Raw genomic sequence first — 19,432 nt, 5'->3', positions numbered from 1 at the left:
AAAAAAGATAAAAAAGCAGGAAAATGAGTGTAAAAGCCACCTACTCGGCGGTTATTTTCCACAGCTGGTGTGGTACTCCTGGTTGTGTCATTTTTCCACCTCTGGTGCAACGTCGAGGTGAGTGTCCTGGGCTCAGCAACGCTGTCAGGTTCCACGACAGCATGCACGGCCACGGCTGTGGTCTCGGGGCCGCCCGCACAGAGGCTCTCACGGGATGGAGGCGCTTTGTCTGCCACTGTGCTGGGTGCACCCGTGAGGAGACCAGGCCACGGCCCGGCACCAGGTTCTGGAGAGCCAGGAGGTGTGCTCTGAATCACACATGGGTGATGGCTGATGGGAGGGACACAGGCCATCCCCTCCCTGCAGGTGACCCCACATGGGGGCCCGGAGGCTTCCCTGCTGCGTTTGTTCGCTTCCTCCCCACCCAAGTGCAGTGATTTCCTGGTTGCCAAGGTGGCCCCCCTGACGGCCGCTTCCAGTTCCATCTCCCTCCCCTGGGCAATCTCGTGGCTCCATGCTTCTGGCACTGCACACGACTGCAGGCCACCCAGAGAGGGTCTCACCCGACTCCTGCCCCACTCCTGCCGGGCTGCGTCCCTTCTGTCTCCTGGCTCAACATGGGCAGCCGAGCCGGGTATGCGCCACGTGTGACCCTTGCCTGCACACCTGTGTCTACAGGACACTCTGGGCTCTCCCAGACAAACAGGACTCAATCCAGGGGAGCCGGGGAGGTGGCAGAAAGGCAGGGCACCAAGAACCACGCCTCTCAAAAGCTAGGATGCAAGAAAGCCTGTGGGCTCAGAGGAACGAGGAAGAGCGGCACACGCCAAGGTCACAGGGTTTTCCCATAGGAATGAACACCAGCAATGCGCCCCTCTCCGGAGGATGGGGGTGGACTCCGTTCTATCACAGGGAGAAGTCCACAGGGACTCTCCACCACAAACACCCCTGGGGATGCCAGGACACGGGTATGGCTAAGCCCAGCCAAGTTAACCGCCAGGACCCAGATCTGCTGACGGTGGGGCTGCCTGCAGGGAGCGGTGCTGAGAAAGTGTTGAGCAAATGCTCCCCAGTTGGCTTGTGGGCCAGGGCGTAACCCACATTCTGATGCTTACTTCCCCCTTTTATTTCTCTGGATTCCAGTTCACGGTTGTGCTGGCAAAACAAATGCTGTCCTCGCCCCAACTCAAACCAACACAGAGGGGGAAGTGCAAACAATACAGAGATGTTGGAAGCTTCAAGGAAGCAAAGGCGAGAAAAACTCACATTACAATGAACACAGGCTTTGGGGCAGCGGTTCTTGGGACTCTGGAGTCAGAGACCCTGTTGGGAATCTAACGAACCACACATCTGCTCCCAAGAGATCTAAACTGAATGGCGAGAGCACAGGCCTCCTTCTGCCCCCACCCGCATCGGGTCCATTCTGGGACCCTCTTGGAGCTCACAGATTCGGTGGGAAAAGTAACTGGAATGCTCTTCTTTGCAGGGTCCTTGGGTTGTCTGGGGCCCCCCAGAATCCCCCGTAAACCCCTATCTCCACTTCAAGCACACTTCAAGCCCCACACGTATATCCCAGGCAGCGGGACATCAGCCACAGACACTGTCCTGGTGACTTACAACACCACGGCCCACGCCCACGCATATTGGGAAGGCGAAAGGCTGTGCTGAGCCGCACCTACCTCAGGCAGCGGGACATCAGCCACAGACACTGTCCTGGTGACTTACAACACCACGGCCCACGCCCACGCATATTGGGAAGGCGAAAGGCTGTGCTGAGCCGCACCTATCTCAGGCAGCGGGACATCAGCCACAGACACTGTCCTGGTGACTTACGACACCACGGCCCACGCCCACGTGCGCTGGGAAGGCGGAAAGGCTTTGCTGAGCAGCACCCCTGAACGCCCAGGCACCTGCTGAGCACTCACCATCACAAGCTCCTTCTGGAAGGACTTCCGTTCTTTGTTCTCAGTGTTGTTACAGTCCTCCTTCAGCTTTTCCAGGACGGATGCCACCCGCTCGGGCTCACTATCCAGCTCTGCCCGGCAGAAAAAGGTGAGCGGCAGGTTCACGTAGCCCAGGGCGTCAGCGAAGGAGCGCCAGCTGCTGATGTTCTCCATGAGCAGGGTCCTCACGGAGGCATAGATGTACGTGAGGAATTTGCAGGGCCGCAGGATCTGCTCCAGCAGCACCGAGGTGCTCAGCTCGGGGCCCGAGCACAGGCTGGGCCGGGCCCTGCCGACCACCAGCACGTTCTTGGTGTGCACGAGGCCCACCCTGCCCTGGTAGTAGCCGATGTACCACTCCTTGGTCCACAGCTGGCCCCGGAGCCTGACCCGCTCCTCGCTGAGCAGGGCGATCCCGTCGCCTTTCTTGTACTCCAGCAGGTAGTGGTTCTTGTTCTGCCGCACCACGGTCTTGAGCAACTTACCAAACTTGAGGCTGGACACTGGGCGGTCCTGGAAAGTCGGGTACTTTGTAGTGGTGGCAAACGGGGACAGGATGATTTTCCCGACTTCGTTCTTCTTGAGAAACCTCCTTTGCCCAGAAGGCTTGATGGCACTTTTAGGGGGTGGCTGAGGAGTCTGGACACAAAACTGGGTGAGGATGGCCTCCTGGTCATCCTTCACCTGAACCCGCAGCGTGAAGTCAGAGAGCTCGTTGGGGTTCTGGGAGGTGATGGGGAAGATCAGGCGGCTCACCTTGCCCAGCTTCAGCTGGAATCCTCGCACCACTTTGGCCTGCTCGCTGGCTTTGACCTCGTAATTCGTCATATTGGAAAACATACAGACCTTGAGATCCTGGGGCCTGGACAAAACGAACTGGTGCTTCCCCCACAGCTGCAGGGCCACCGGGGCAGGGTTGGGTGCCTGGCGTGTGACCTCGCTGACCAGGAGCGTCTTTGGGGCACAGTCATGCCCAAAAATGGTCACTACTGTCTTGAAGGATGGGTGGATGTGTTTAGGGCCGTAGAGACCCACTGTGACTTTTTTATGGATGAAGTCCCACACGGTGGAAGGGTAGAGGATGCTTGGGCCATGGGCCACGATAGCCACGTACATACAGGGCTCCAGGTTGTGCAGCTGTGCCTGGACCGTGTCCCCACAGCTGCAGTTGAGCGGGACGGAGACATATGGCCCTTCCTTCGAGTCGCTCCTCAGACACTGGAGGCCCACTGTGCTTTTGCTAAAAAGGTCATTTTTTATCTCGGCTGACACTTTCATCTCCAAGATGATAGAGGTTTTCACTTCCAGGTTGCTCAGCTTGACCTCCAGCACAGGGCTGATGCTGCAGGACCTGTCACTGTTGAGCTCCAGCGGGGGGTCCAGCAGGGCTTTCATGGAGATCTGCTGGGTCTCCCCAGGGGCGACATGGCCCTCGGGCACGTGGATGCTGATGCTGGTGTCAGGAAGCTGGACAGCACCCCCGGAGCTATCCAGCTTGCACACGATGTTTGTCTCCACGGCTTGGGTCTGGCCCCAACCAGGGCTTTGGCCAAGCAAGTCCAGGTCATGGCAAGACCGGGCCAGCTTCCGGTGGTTTAGCCAGGCAGTTCGAAAATCCTCCCGGCTCTGAAATTGCTCGGGGGCAGGTGATTTCAAGCCGGTGAAGAAACTCGACGATGTGGGAGCGTCGGAGTTGGCTTGGAGGACGGAGAGTTCCGAGAGACTGTAGGAGCGCTTGCTTCTGAAGAAGGGGTTGTCCCGCCTGACCGGTGGCTCTGCGTGGAGTCCGTTTGTGACTGGAAGCTCATCGAAGATGTTGCCAGTGCTATTCGTGGTGGCTGAGCTGGATTCAGTGAAGGAGGATGTACCTGTGTCAAAAAGGAGCAAATCCACAGTACTTTTGGGATTCAGCTCATCCAGGCTGGGCATGACGGGCACGTTCCCATTCAGAAACGGATTGGTCTGGACCCCATTCCAGAAAGGGTTATTACTGTATGTTCTGCCTGGTACTTTTTTGTCATCTGTCCATCCCCCGAGCAGCTCCAGCTCCTTGGCTACCTCGTCTGGGCTGTCTGGAAGATTATCAATCATACCGCTGTCACTCAGTGTTGAGTTCCGGTAGTTCAAGGGCTGCACATAGGAGGAGGGGATGTAGCCCATTTCGGTGGTGTTGTGTGCATACCACCACTCACCGCCGGATGTGTCCAAGACGTAGAGATGGTCGCCCTTGGAGAACTTCAGTGTGGTGAAGTTGGTGGGGCAATAGTCCTTGATCGCAATCACTTCCTTTGCATTTCCGAAAGGTGTGGGGTTGTCTACGAGCAAGGCACTGGGAGAAGGCACTGTGCAAAACACAAAGAAAACAGATGGTGAGGGCAAGGCCGGCGGGGCATCCAGAGAGCTTCCCAAAGGAGAGAGGATGGTGGTAAAACAGACAGGTGCACAATAACCCAGGCAAGTCACCAACAGAAACAAACCAAAGTGAAATTCAGTAGGTAATTTACCTGGCCAACGAACTGGTTCCTGCTACTTGGTCACCTTTGAAATCGACAGCCTATGTCCGGCAGAAAGACCACAGAGGAGCCTCTCCATCACTCACAGAAAGGCAAATCAGTGCAATGGAATATTTAACATGCCCTACGCCCTAAACATCTCATTCTGGGCAACGTTAACATTCTTCTTAAAAGAACTGCTACTAGATACAAAGAGAAACTGAATGTGATTAACTTAGAAAACACGGTGACATGGTGAGGTAGGTGACCACTGCATGTGATCAGGGACTGGAAATGAACAGCTTCCAAAAACTCCCGCAATGACATGTATGAGCTGATTCCAACTCTGCCTCTGGATGGAAAGGTTCCCTCAACCTGCTTCTTAAATTTCCAAACTCAACCTGTTCCTCACCAAACTGTTTCCTCAGATAAAGTAAGAATTCTGAAGTCAGTTCCTTCCAACCTCTTTTATTCTTATTTTATTTATTTATTTATTTATTTATGAGACAGTGTCTCGCTCCACCACCCAGGCTGGCGTGTATTGACATGATCTCAGCTCACTGCAACCTCAGCCGCTCAGATTCAAGTGATTCTCCTGCCTCAGCCTCCAAAGTAGCTGAGATTACAGGTGTGTGCCACCATGCCTGGCTAATTTTTGTATTTTTAGTAGAAATGGGGTTTCACCATGTTGACCAGGCTGGTCTCGAACTCCTGACCTCAAGTGATCCTCCCGCCTCAGCCTCCCAAAATGATGGGATTACAGGTGTGAGCCACTGCGTCCGGCCCAACTTCTTTTAAATTATCATTCAAAATCACAACATGAAAACAGACTTTCTACATACGTTGAAAATGAGAGATTATGCCTAGTCATAGCTCATACTATCATTGAACAAGTGTTGAAGCAGTCTGAAAAATTCCAACCCTTTAAAAAGTGAATCAAGTTAATTCATGGCTCCTGCCATTGAACTCTGTATGTTACCAATGTAGACGGCAATTGAAACGCAAAAATAAGTCAGCTAAACAAGTGGTGTGTTTTGAAAAATAATGGATATGATTAAATATCCAAGTATTTTCTCTCCCTCTCATACATGAGAAGGTATATTCAGAAGATGAAGAACATTCTTTCTGAAGAAAATAAGCATATATACTTCTCCCCAGGACTCCCCTCCCCCACCTCCCAAACTGCCTCACTTACGGAGTCTGCTGACATTCTGGCTTCCTGTAATAAACAATTGAAAGAAAGAAAGGAAACGTTTCTTTCTTTCTTTCTTTCTTTCTTTCTTTCTTTCTTTCTTTCTTTCTTTCTTTCTTTTTCTTCTTTCTTTCTTTTCTTTCTTTTCTTTCTTTCTTTCTCTTTCCTTTCTTTCTTTCCTTTCTTTCCCTTCCTTCCTTCCTTCCTTCCTTTCTTTCTTTTAAGTTGCCAAAGCAAATGACCAAAGAAAGGAATCCGTTTTTAGTTAAACTAAACCTACATCTTTTCTAATATGATGAAGTCCACAGTCATCGTATTCTATCAAATTGCGCCCCCCACCCCAGAAAATCAGCTGCCGGTTTCCTTTTCCTTTGAAAGGAAATAATCACACTTCCTTGGCAAAGTGTTAGGAAATCAGGTAGACAGTTTCTATTCATTTACATTAACTGGGTTACAGAGATGCGCTTAGCTGGGAGCATCCCTGGGCCTTGAAGCCCCACCTGCCTCCTCCTGTGAAATTACAGCCGGCCGTCTATCTGGGTGTCTCAGAGAACCCGGCTCTGGGATCACTAAACCCAGACTTGAGTGGAGCCCTTAGAAACTGTGTGATCTCCAGAGCCTAAGACTCCACTCATGGTGGACAAAAAGTGTATTTCCTCAATGAGCTTTGGAGAGGACAAAATGCAAAGACGTAGATAAGGCACTTGTCATAATATTGCTTGACCCAACTTGAGGACGCACAGGATGTTATGTGAAATAGACATCTCCTGGCCCCAGTGTTATCTTTTTCCATAGCTCTTACCACCAACCACTACATCATGTACCTGATGAGGTTCAGAACATGCTACCCCAAAATATAGCACCACACATATTTTAAGCTGGAGGAATTTGAGAAACCGCAGGTGCAGGCAGGACTCCCTGCCCGCCCCCTGAAGCAGGTCATAGACCCTCAAGTGGGAGGGGCCCTCCCTATTTGTGGGGGACAGAGCATACTATCTCCAAGGACACAGGGAATCTGCAATGCCCAGGCCTTGCTGTCCTCCAGCTCATGACACTTGCTTATGCTTTTTCTTGTCCCATCACATTTTTCCAGGACTCTCCACACCTCATCAAATCCCTCAGGTTTAATTACTTCTTTAAGTCTTCATTTCCTTATGAAGAAATGATATATCTGTAATATACATATAACATATATTAAGTAAGTTTGCATGCTTTTCTCTTATTAATGTCTTTTGTTATAGGGGCCCAAGCCAAGAACTAAGAATTTTTCCTTCTCTGCATACCTCATATATATATATATATATACATATATATAAATAAAATACATATATCCTTTATATATATATTATATATATGTGTATATATATGAAATATGTGTGTGTGTGTGTGTGTGTGTGTTTCTTTTGCAGGGGGAGCCTCCATCTCCCCATTAGGGTATCAGCACCATTAGAGACTGTTTTGTTTGCTGTTGTATCCCTGGGCCTCGTACAAGGCCTGGCGCGTAGCGGGGACTCAATGAGTATTTGTGGAATGAATGATCATCGTGCATGCATAAACGACACAGAGAAGCCATAATCTATGCTATTGGATCCTGGTGTTGGTGAAAGCAGTGTCTGAATTCCCCCTGGCTGTGCCCTTGTGCTCTAAAAAAATCATAAAACCAACAAATTATTTAATATGAGATGGGAGTGAACCAAAACCTGTGAAAGAAAATGGCTTTCATGGAGAGGTGGGAAGAATTGATGTGGGTCAGGCTGAGGCCAGAGGATGCAGAAGCTCTTCTCTCTCATTTCTGTTTTGCTAGTCATGATCTCCAGGAATATAAACCATTTTATCTCCTTGACACAATCTACTGGAAATGTCACATAAAGACGAAAACTAAATGAAAATTAAATAGAGTTTGCCGGCCATCAAAATCTTGCTAGAATCCCTCAAAGGTTATGTCCTTATTATGCTCCCTCAGAATAATTCCCTTACAGTAGTTTCAAAATTAAGAAACCAAAGCAATCAAGAATGCTTTGTGCATAGCCTAGAATGTATCAACGAGAATTATCATTCAGTTTTATCCAACTAAAGAATAAGAATGGTTTCACTTAAAATTCCCGGCACTCTCCTTGGAAGAGAAGTGGTCACAGATTTCACTCAAGGGATCACGCTTAGCCAAGGGAAATCACCCCACTCTTCCTTTCCAGAACCCTAGGGAGGTGGACTGTTGTGTGATTCCCCCTTCTAGATGAGGCCCTCCATCAGTCAACTGCTACCAAGCAACTGGGGACACTGGGGAAGGGCTTCCATCCCATCAAATGCCAGAGAATCCCTATCGAATTCTATCTTAATGAATTCTGAGGAGTGTTACCCAGATTCACAGCCACCTTGATTTTAATACAAAAATCTCCCTGGGTGTTGGGAAGTTCAATGTACTGAATAATACATTTCCTATCCCTCTGCCTACGTTCTTCTGCAGGCAAAACATTCATCAGAGTAGAAGGTTTCATGGCAGATACTTTGGCTGAAATAAATTCCCACCTTGAAGTCTGTCTATCACTGGGATGTGAGTGAAGCTTCTGGCTAGCAAACTGCCTGGGTCACATGTGGCGCCTCGGAGGTAGATTCCCCAGGATCTCTGGGCAAGGCCAGAGATCCCATGGTTCTGTCCACCTCAGATTCTCAAAACACCCTCCCCTTCATGTTTGAGGCTGTCCTCCTCCTCACGTTTGAGGCTGTCTTGTTTGTCTTCCTCCTCTAAATTTGGGATTCTTTTAGGGATAACAGCCAATATTTCCTCCAGAGCACTGTCATTATTATTATTATTATTATTATTTTTTATATAGAGTCTCAGAGTGCAGTGGTGTGATCTCGGCTCACTGCAACCTCTGCCTCCTGGGTTCAAGTGATTCTCCTGCCTCAGCCTCCTGAGTAGCTGGGATTACAGGCACGCTCCACCATGCCTGGCTAATTTTTTGTATTTTTAGTAGAGACGGGGTTTCACCATGTTGGCCAGGCTGGTCTCAAACTCCTGACCTCGTGATCCGCCTGCCTCGGCCTCCTAAAGTGCTGGGATTACAGGCGTGAGCCACCGCGCCCGGCCCACTGACATTTTTAAAAATTCACCTCACTTTAAGACTCTGCCCTCCTCACTTTAACACTCTGCCCAAATCACACAATTTATGCTCCCAAGTTCTAGCTTTGACTCTGATGAGTTGGGCTATAAAGTAAAAAAAAAGTCCATTAACAGAATCTGAAAAATAAATGCTTCAGTTATTTATGGCAACACCCAATCACTGCTGCTCTCTTACAAATAAAATCTCACACTGGCTAGACGTTTCTTTTAAAGAACATTTACAGCAATGCTCACGGATGCCAGCATCAATCAGAGGCAGGGAGAAGATGTTTGGGATAAAGGGGAAGGAGAAGCTACTCAATTAGACAGACATAAATACAGTGCATATAATTTTTGTACATCAGGGTAGAGGATTACAACTTTATCTGGGGGATAGCAGCTTAGTTCAAGAAACATTTACTTAGCACTGACTTTAGGCTGGGGCTGAGGATACAAATGGTCAAAGTCAAGTTCCTACTTTTCAGCTGTGTTCCAGGCAAGACAATTTCAACAGCTAAGAGAAAGCCAAGGGATGATGATATTGATGATGATGGTGCTGTCACCGCAACTGCCAAGCCCCAACGGAGCATGTGAGAGAGATTGAACGTGGCCTAGGTTAGGGCAGATGTCCAGGAAGAAAATGACCTGCTAGTATTCACCTTGGTGTTCAAAAGATAGGTTTTCTCATGAACTCAATTTTACGAGGCCACTGGAGAAACCCAGAGACCCAGGGTTATTAAACTTTAGAACCACCTTCTAGATCAGGGGTTGGTAAAGCATGGCCCTGGGGCCAAATGGGGCCATCTGCAAAAAAAAGTTGTCTTGGAAACACGACTTTGGCTATTTAATGACTTACTTCATGGATGCTTTCATGCAACGAGACAGCAATGAATAGTTGTGACAGAGATGGTATACGGCCTGCAAAACTTCAAATATTTCCTATCAGACTGTTTGGAGAAAAGGTTTGCTGACCCCTCCCCTAAGCTACCTTTTTTCTTCTCTAGTGGTTCTCAATATTTCATCTACTTGCCACACTCTCTGTTCCCCTGGTTTTCTGTACCACCAAGCTCCCTACCACACTGTCACGGAATTTTATCAGGTAAAAAGAAACATACCCTGTATTAAGACGGAGTTTCACTAATAAGGGGGAACCGAAAAATAAGACAAGTGACTATGATTCCAGGGCTAAATCTATTACTATGATGAAGTTTAAAGACCTAAACTTTAATTATCTGAATGCTAAACTGGCAATCTTTAAAGCAGAAAAGTTCTTGGGTCCCAACTTGAAAATCCCAACGTTCTCCCTTTGCCACAGTCCTGTTCCCCAGAAGCTCACCTTTGACGTCATTAAAGCTCGTCTCTGAAAACCCTTCGCTCAGGTCAATCAGGGTCCCCTCTGACTTGCAGCGAGGGAGGCCATTGGAGTTGGCCGCTCGGATCCGCTGAGCCGCCATCTTGAAACTCGCTTCCCGGGTAAAGCCGCTAAGGCTTCATATTTCTTCCTCCAGTTATCCCAGCAGATGCTGAAGCTTCTGCCTCAAGCAAACACGCTGCGCGGCGGCATCCACTCAGCAATATGCTTCTTCCTGAAAGTAGAGAAGGAAAAAAAAGTCCCTTAAGCAAGCGAAACATGGGTTCAACGGTAATTTTATGGGAAGTGGGAATCCTCTTTCTTCCAGGCTGTTCCAATGAGGACAGACCCATTTCATCTTTCCTGGCCCAACAGAGCAGAGCAGCGCTTGCTCCTTGGCCTCTGTGCCCACTTTGTGCTTGTCTCATTGGCACACTGGGCACACACAGCCCAAGCAGTGTTTTCTGGCCGGCTGTTTGCACCTGCTCTTCTTAGGGGCATAAGGGTGTTTGTGAAATGTGCTCCAGCACCTGGCCAGTCCATTCATTACAGTCAAAGAGGAGGGCAGCGCAGGACTGTACAGCTCATGCTGCTAGCTGCAGGGCTCGGAAAAGGAAAAATCGGCCTCTGCTTGTTCAGAGTGGCTGATCCCAGCGCAGGGGCAGTCATCATGGTGACTCGGCCCCGGGAAGCAGCCATCAATGAACACAGCCCAGCAGAGGCCCCAAGGGTGATGCTCCCTACCCAATCCGCTCCTGAAATCCCCCTGCACCCCAAATAAACAATTCTAAACACAACACAGAGCGGCCATAAGGTATTCTCAATGCAACGTATGCAGATGAAACCAGGGCATATTTACTGAACCACTGTTACTAAGCAGGAAAGATCTTTCCGTGGAAGAGACCACAAGAATCACCCCTAAGGCCTCTGCTTTTTTTTTCTGGAAGGGCGCACAGACAGGACTGAAGCATGTGGGGGGTTCTGGATATGAATGAGGTGACTGGCTCTGAGCAGGCCCTTCAGCAGGGTCCAGGGAGAAGGGACAGGAACAGGAGTGAGCCGATTTCAAAGCAGTGAATTTCATGTGCTCTCCAAGAGAAACTGACAGACACTTTCATAGCTGGCCACAGTACTTAGAGCTCTGAGCAGGCAAATCTCACCCCTACATAACCGGGCACATATACAATGGTCTGAGGTCCCTTTTTCCTCAATTCCCCTATCCAGGGACAGCTGAGAATGTAGCTTCTGACCCAGTGTGCTGCCTTTACCATGCAGAGACCCGGAGGCCCTGACACCACCCTTTGCAACGTTTCTGCAGCAGCCGGGTGGGAGCCCTGACCATCCCCACTCTTCCCCCAGGCTCCATGTGCAGTGAGCATGGCTTGGAGAGCCCCTGTGCAGTGAGCAGAGCAAGGCGTGTGTCCACATGCTGCTATAGGGACCATCTTGTGTTCAATATTTAACCCTGCCAAGTCTCAGCCACTGTCACCACTGCATCAGAAGCTGCAATCCCAGCTCCGAGTGACCTGCGGATAGTGGCTCAAGGGAGGCGTCCTTTCCATCTCAAGGCCTCAGAAGGCTGCATTCTGCACCTGAACGCTGTCTGGAGAGAAGGCATGTGTTACGGACTGAACTGTGTTTCCCTAAACTCCTATGTTGAAGCTCTGTCCCCTAATGTGATGGCACTGGGAGGTGGGGCAGTGGGGAGTAGTTAGAGTTAGAAGAGATCATGAAGGTGGGGTCCTCATGATCAGATCAGCGCCTTTATTTGAGACACCAGAGAGCTTCCGTTCTCTCTCCCTCTACCACATGAGGACACATGAAGCCAGGAAGAGGGCCCTCCTAGGAACAGAGTTGGCCAGAGCCTCGACTTTGGACTTCCGGCCCCTGGAACTGTGAGAGATGAGCCTCCCTTGCTGGGCCACCGGGGCTGTGGTGCTTGAATGCAGCAGGCGGCAGGAGAGGAGGGTGTGGTGGCCACCTCTCTGGGGAGGGGCAGAGCTGCCCTGCTGGGGGCCCTTCCCTTAAAAAACACCCACCTGAGCCCAGCCCCGCCGTCTCTCCTACCCAGCAGGGTAAGGAGGGGCGGAGTGGAGGCCAGCACTCACCCAGGCCAGTTATTCACAGGAAGGAATGAAGCTGTTCTCCCCAAACTGGGTGGTCACAGATGTTTCCATCTTTCCCCATGAAGTTACGACAGTCAGGTCTGCACGCTTATTCCCTATTCCCGGCCCCTGACAACTATGCGTTGGGGAGAACCCCGGACGCCCTGGACCCAGACTCCCCGGCTGGAAGTGATGGTGCTCATGCCAGGAGGAGGCCTCCTTCCACCCCACACTCCACCCCTCTGCTGGGGTCTGGGACGCTGAGGCTCAGCGCTGACGGCACAGCACCCTCGCCCCCTACCAGAAGCAGTGACCAAGTGGCTCTGAATGCACAGCCTGCGTGCAGAGCTGGATGAAGGGGTCTTGCCGCCATGTGAGAGACCACCCTACCACAGCCAGGCAGCCCGGCAGCCCCCAAATGCAAGGGCCACGTGTGCCAGCCCCCGGGCTGCTTGGAGGCCACTGTGGAGACCCCAGTGATGGCCACCTCCAGAGCAGCCTGACTTCAATAGGCTGAGTGAGGAGTAAAAATCCTTCCCATACAAAAATGCGGGATCATTTACTGAAGAGAATCGATGCAGAAAGAAAATGAAGAGACCCATGAGTGGGTGAGGGGAGGAGCTTCAGGACAATCTCCAGCCTACAACCGGTACTTGCCATGTGGCCTTTCACGTGTGACGGTGACAGTTCCTGCCTGAGAGTCTCCATCTGACTACACCCGAGGAGGAGGAAAAATCAGGGGGTGTCAGCTGTGAGGGCAACTGGAGCCCACCTGCCCATCCTGTCAGGGACTGGGGTGCTCCCACCCCCACCAGTCCAGAGCTACTCCGAGGACTGCGCCGGGTGAGGCTCTGGTCACAGTGGCCGAATGAAGACTCCTGTTAATCACCAATGTGTGCTCTTCCCACTGGGTCCACAACTCTCCTGCAGAAGGGAAAGGGTTGCCTCGGCCACCTCGGCCACCCCGCCGCCTCATGACTATAGCATTGCCTGGTTTCACATTCATGCCAGGAGGAATTATTTCATGGAGGGTTAACAAAAAGTCCATCTGGGCACAAGAGGGAGGCATTCCCAAAAGCTTCCAGGCATGTCCTGGCTCTGCAAAGCTGTCAGCAGAGATGGGCATCAGGCATCTGGGGCTCCACGCAGGCTGCTCAGGGCATCGCCAGCCCTGGTGGGGCCTAGGGCGGTAACAGGAACTGTTACCTGGAGAGCACGACTGGCCACCTAGTGGGGCCCAGAGAGCTGCCCATAGAAGGTGAGATGCCAGTGAGTGTTCAGTGAGAAGGGGGAGGCCCAGAGGCCTGTGGAAGGCCTAAGAACAGGTGGGCACAGTGAAGACTTGGCCCTGCGAGTGTGGAGGGGCTAGAGGGATGGAGGGGCTGTGGTGGAGCCCACAGCAAAGGCGGGAGGCCAGGTAAGCTGGCGGAACGCGGTGGTGAAGGGTCAGTCTTGTCCAGGAGACCCTGGGAAGCCACTGCAGCTTTCCGATTGAGGAGGAGAACTCTGGCTGTAGAAAAGGGCAAAATGGAAGCAGCAATGTCGTTTTCTTTGAAAACTACTGACATATGGCCTCCAGCGCCCTGGGAGCAGAAGAAAGAAGTCACAGAACTGCACACGTGCTTTCTGGAGATGCACCAGTGTGTGTATTTATTATTGATGATGGGGTATGGCCACTCCCCTGAACCAGTGATGAGACAAAAAGCTAAAGTGTTTGCCGTTCTAGAAAGAGATCTGCAGTCCTCTCCCCATAGAGGAAACCATTCAAGGAAGACGAGTCAACAACTGTGGACTCTGCCACCCTCGCCCCTTTTCAGGCCGAGAGAAGCCAAGCAGGGAAGTCCCACTCCCAGGGCTCAGAAGCCATCATGTTCCCACGGGCACCACTGAGCTCACTCACAGGCAGCCCTCCCCTCCACATAGCAGGTGGGAGACGTGTGTCCTGTGGCCCTCAATGCTCTGTACATCCCCAGACTGACAGCTTCCTCCCCAGGGCCAGAGGCAGGCCATCCTTGAGTGTAGCTGTAACACCCATCCAGACATTCAGGGGTGAGTAACAGAGGTGCCCCCTGTCCGCACCCTTGGGGCCGTTTTTACAGTACAGAAAGAGGGCAGCCAGCCCTGGTGTGGACTGAGTGCAGAGGGCTCTCCACTCCCAAAACCTTCCTGAGCAGGTGGAGTCACACCGAGGGCTGAAAGGGAAGCTCTGCTCCTCCAGACACCACTGCATCTACAGGGGGCTGGCAAGGGATGGAGAATGCAGCCAGCATCCCAGGGCTGCCCTGTGTGCTCCTCACTGGGATGTCAGCTCTGTCCTCTTTCCTACAGCAGAATCCTCTCCCCTCCCACCCCTCCTCCTCCTCCCAGCTCAGCCTGGTGTGGCCACGCTCACTGGCCACCTCTGGGTGATAACCTCTCAATCTCCCCTGGATCACCCACTTCCCCTGATGGATTCTAACAGCATCTAACAAACAGACGTGGACGCTGACGGTTATGTGTCCTCCCCTTACAACACAGGCTGCGCTCCAACCTCCACCAGGCACCATCCCACTGCGTCCTCAAGGGCCCTAGGCAGCAGGTACCAGACTTGGCTGCACTTTGCAGATTCCATGAAAACGGGCTTGGAGAGATCACTAAAGCAACTTGCCCAGGGTAACGCAGCCAAGACGTGAGCCTGACAAAACACTCTCTGCTACCAGTCTTGCTAACTATTTCTTCCCACGCCCAGAGTTGCCCAGGCCTTCGCTGCCAGTGGCTGCTGGGCCCCTGGAGCTCCTCAAGCTCCTCACCATCCACCTCTGGTGAGCCCTTGATTTTCTCAAAGCCATACTGCTGCCCTGCTCCAACACCTCTGGACAGTGCTCACCGCTTTTAAAAAAATCAGTCTGCTCTCCCCTGGCCTGAGATGCAAAGCCCCCCACTACTCAGTCTCCACCTGTATCTCCAGGGTTATGTATTGCTGATCTCAACCCTTCAATCAATCACTGGCCACATTCGCTGGAACTTGCTGTGTCTCCAGCTGGCCCAACATCATTCACCTCTGCATTGTTCCTTCAACCTCACCCAAGCTTCCAGGAAGCCCATCTTCTCTCTCCTCATCTCTTAGCTCCACTGATTCCCAGCCCTGCGAGGTCCTAGAGTGACCCACCAGTGCATGGACTGTGGAGCGCAGGTAGCCCAGAGCCCACGGCCCAGAGCCTCAGATCCGACTCACCCATCCCGAGTGCCGCACCCGTGAACTGGTCCTTGCTTTATTAGAAAAGGAGTATTGTAAAAGGCACAATGCTGTGATTGACTTTATAATGAGCTCCCAAAGGTTCATTATGCTATCTTTCCTAAAATTATGTACTTGTATGAAAATGTGTACAATAAAACATTTTTAAAATTAGGAAATATTAGGAAACATACATTAGCTACCTTCCCAGGCACGTGCCATGAGAGAGAATGGTGTGTTCATGGGTGTGGCTATCTCCCCTTGGCTAGGAAAACTGCTAAGGAGCCACCAACTCAAATGCCCAGGCAGCCTGAGCCCCCTCAAAGCACAGGTGGACATGGCTGCATTCCCATTCTTTTAACAAGTGGCTCCTGAACCTCAGACTCAGACACCCACCTGCCCACCAAGTGCTCCCTTCAGTACCTAAGATGCATCTTGAATTTCCTGGATCCAAAGCCAACTCTGGAGCTTGCCCCAAACCCCTGCCCCTGGCCTCGCCCATCTCAGCCATGCACGGCAGCTCCATCCAACCATCCAAGAAGCCCAGCATCCCTCTCCGTCTTCCCTGCCCCATCCCTCTCTCATGCACTCCTGGTGGCTCCACCTGCAGAACACAACCTCTAGCTGACCTCTCCCCAGCACCTCCACACCACCGTCATCTCTCGATGCAATTACAGTCATCAGCTCCTCTCCAGCAGGCCTGCCTGCGGCCTGGAGTCCACCCCTCAATTAGCAGCCGGAACATTTTGAAAAGTCAGTCAGACACCCTCCACACTCTGTTTGAAACCCTCCAAAGGCTCCTGGGCTCTCATCAGCAGCTTCCAGTGCCCTAGAAGCCCAACATCATCAGCCCCTGTCCCATTTCCTGCTGTTCTCTGCCTTCCTCCACTTGACTCTTCTGGTCTCCATGAAGTTCCCCAGGTACCAAGCCCCTCCCACCACGGGGCCTTTGCACATGCAGTGCTCGCAGCCCAGAAGGCCCCAGCCTAGACACGAGATGCTCTCATCCCCTCACTTCACTCAGGTCTTTGCTCAAATGTCAACACAACCGGCCCTCACCCCATCCTCTTTCTCTGCCCTTTACCACCGCTAGACACACCATGCACAGACTTGTCCCTGGCCCAATTTCTCCATGAGAATCTGAGCATTCCCAGGACATAAGACCATCTGTTTGTCTTTTTCTGTTCCTGTCATGTGCATGGTTGGCTCTCAAACCCGAATGAATGAACGAATTCGGTTTCAACAAAGATGACTGTTTCAGACGTAACTCGGTAGGTACCCCTGGGATAATCTTTAAAGGAGCCAAATGGCTGATGTGATAGGATTATACTCAGGAGACTGAATTTAGGAATTCTACTCTATTCCTGAAACCTAAGCCACACATTCTCAAAACACCAACAGGTTCCCTTGGTGGGCACCTCGGGTTTACCTGGACAGCCCAACAAGCTTGACCACCGTCTACTCAGCAGGTCCCAGTGGTCACTTCTCCAGGACAGCCTGCAGTTGCAGGGCCCACCCTGGGCAGGACAGCCACCACTGGATCTCAAGACCCCCTAGAAGAGCAGGCTCCATCTCACCTCTTCACCTCCCAGCCGGGGTCAGGTCTAGGAAGACAGGAAGGCGCATTTGAGCTCATAACTGATAAGTTTTTCCTTTTTCTGTGCAAAGGCTGATTCATCCAGAGACAGAAGAGGCTGCTCTTGGCTCCTCCCCAGGAACCAAGAGGGCAGCGTCTGAACAGACAACATCACTGCATACAGAAGGAATCACTGACAGATTCCGGCGGCAAACTCAAGAAGCCGCACACACCCCCTCCGCTACGGCTGCCGTCACGCCACGCGCAGACTCCAGATCACAGAATATTCTCCCTGTGGCCTCTGCCAATGATCTACCCCAAGGAACAATTAGAGAACAAACCAATCCAGAAAAACCAACCTAACGAGAGCGTGTCTGGGGTGGAGAAGGTCTTACGGGAACCTCAGGCTGAGCGCACAGACCGTTCATGTTCTCCTCCGTTCTCCTGCGGACACGAACCTGAACGCTGCAGAAGGAAAGCAGCTGGCCTGGAGGGGATCGAGGCATAAATACTGCCCTTGCTCCTCCCCTGCCAATTCCCTGTGTGCCTTGTTTAGAATGACTCATTCTCCACGTTTGATGATAATTTCTGGAGTATCTTGTTGATTTCATCAGATTTCCTCCGGGTTAGAAAACAAAAAGCGGGAGATTCCACCTGCTCTCTGTAATTTCTGTCACCAGCTCTGTCGATGGAAACTCATCACATCTGCTCATCTCCCTCCGCGAGCAAGAGTGCATTCCGGAGGACCCTAAAACCCACAGACATTCCGCCCCAGCAGGTCGGTCCTCCTGTTACTGACGGCCTGACACCCAGCACCCCGAGCTTTGGACCCCATTGCTATAGTGGAGAAGCCTTCGGGGCCTGGGGTGGGTGGGAGGGACTCCTGGCTTTCACAGAGTCACTTGATGGGACCACGAGGAGACCACGGGGTTAACACCCCAGCCTCCTCTCTCACTCCAAAGCCAAAATCGCGGAAATCTGCCTCCTAGTCCTGATCCGACTGGTCTGGGCAACAGCCCAAGTAGAGTCAACACGTGACTGGTGTCCCTGCCAGGATGCTTCTGGGCGTGGCTTGGCAGGGAATGCAAGGCTCCGACTCAGAGCGAGGACCAGCCCAGGTGCAGTGAAATCCAAACCTTTCCCGCCACCTTAGCAGATGCCCCGCCCTGTTACAGAAGCCTGATCAGCAGAATCTTTCCTAATGCTCCCGGAGCACTGTCTAGCGTCATACCACCCTGAACGCGCCTGATCTCGCCTAATGCACCCAGGGCACAGGAGGAACATGCTGCCTGGGGCTCGGGGGGGCTGCCTCTTCCTGGGGGAGAAAACAGCAAGGCCCATCGGAAGGCATGGGCAGCCACCGACAGGCACGCCAGCCGATCAGACTCACTCACAGTGCCCCTCTGGGTGCATTTCCCTAAACAACTGAGTTCAGTTTAGGAGGTGGCAGCGGTTATTCAGAGCCAAGACCACGCCACAGAGTGAAAAAATGAGGAACGAGGGCAGGACCACGCGTTCCAGTCTGAGTTTGAGAAAGGTGGGCATATCCTGGGTGCCACATCTACCTGGGACTACGCACAGAGGTCACCTTAGTGAACATCTACTGAGTGCCAGGCTCTAGCAATGAGGCTCTGTGCTCAAAACTAGGGACAGAAATAAATGGAAGAGAGTTGGTTTTGAGGGAACCCGTATTGGAGACAAATCAGCAAAAGAATGGAAGACCTGGAGGGGAAGGAGCGCTAAGGTTCTCCGTGCCAGACACCGGGTTATAACTTGCACACATTCAAGGATTAACTGTGGGTGCCAAGCTGGTGACTCAGATTCCAGAGATGCAGGGAAAACAAGGGCCATGAGTCGTCACTAGGTGTTCCTTGCTTGCTCAGTTTTTATTGTAAAAAGTGAGATGGCTAGCGCGGCTGGAGTCACGATTCCAGATGTTTTCACTGGCCAGACTGAGAACATCTGAGGCTGGGGATCCCCTGACAGGTCAGGAAGAGGAGGGGAGGGCGTGCGAATCCCTCTTCAAGGCCTGAGCTTCTTCTTACCTGGCCTCCTCCCTTTCCTGCCTCCCCTCTCCCCTGCTTCCTCTCTTCCTGGCCCCATCCCTCCCCCCATCCCCTCTGTGGGGTTGTTCTCAGCACACTGCACAGATCCCGGAATCTCCTTGCATTCAAAGCAACCATTACTTCAGACTCTTCAGAGGCCCCCACAGTCTGTGGGAGATATTCTAAGCTTTCCAGATTCTTCACACCTTCCTCCGTACATCCCATGCGCTCACCAAACACAGCTACTGTTTCTTCCAAAACATCTCCAGACCTTGTGCCTTTCTTCCCACCCACTTTCTTGAAGACCCAACAGGGCTCCCCGTTTCTACAACATCAAAACCTACCGATTGGAGAATGACCCCCTGAAACAGTGCCTTTGCCTTTGCAAATGGAAGTCCACCTCTTTTCCTAGCT

General features: G+C 51.8%; 1 protein-coding gene across 4 annotated transcripts in view; it reads right to left on the bottom strand.

Annotated features, from left to right (window-relative positions):
* The window catches only part of SH3BP4 (SH3 domain binding protein 4), a 104,356-nt gene that overhangs the window by 10,254 nt on the left and 74,670 nt on the right, over positions 1-19,432 (bottom strand). Inside the window, exons 1-3 of one of the 4 annotated variants that reach the window (XM_055380617.2) lie at positions 17,333-17,982; positions 10,064-10,313; positions 1,926-4,285 (exon numbers count right to left, since the gene is read on the bottom strand). In XM_055380617.2, the coding sequence (XP_055236592.1) occupies positions 1,926-4,285; positions 10,064-10,181 (2,478 nt within the window). In that variant the 5' untranslated portion in view covers positions 10,182-10,313; positions 17,333-17,982. Of the gene's footprint in view, positions 1-1,925; positions 4,286-10,063; positions 10,314-16,826; positions 17,186-17,332; positions 17,983-19,432 lie in introns of those variants that run through there. The other 3 variants (XM_063695301.1, XM_063695302.1, XM_004033400.5) reach the window with 3 other exon arrangements.

This window comes from Gorilla gorilla, chromosome 11, assembly GCF_029281585.2.
Source record: "Gorilla gorilla gorilla isolate KB3781 chromosome 11, NHGRI_mGorGor1-v2.1_pri, whole genome shotgun sequence".
NCBI classification, from domain to species: domain Eukaryota; kingdom Metazoa; phylum Chordata; class Mammalia; order Primates; family Hominidae; genus Gorilla; species Gorilla gorilla.
The sequence above is the reverse complement of the archived record's forward strand: the minus strand, read 5'-3'. Positions and strand labels throughout refer to the sequence as shown.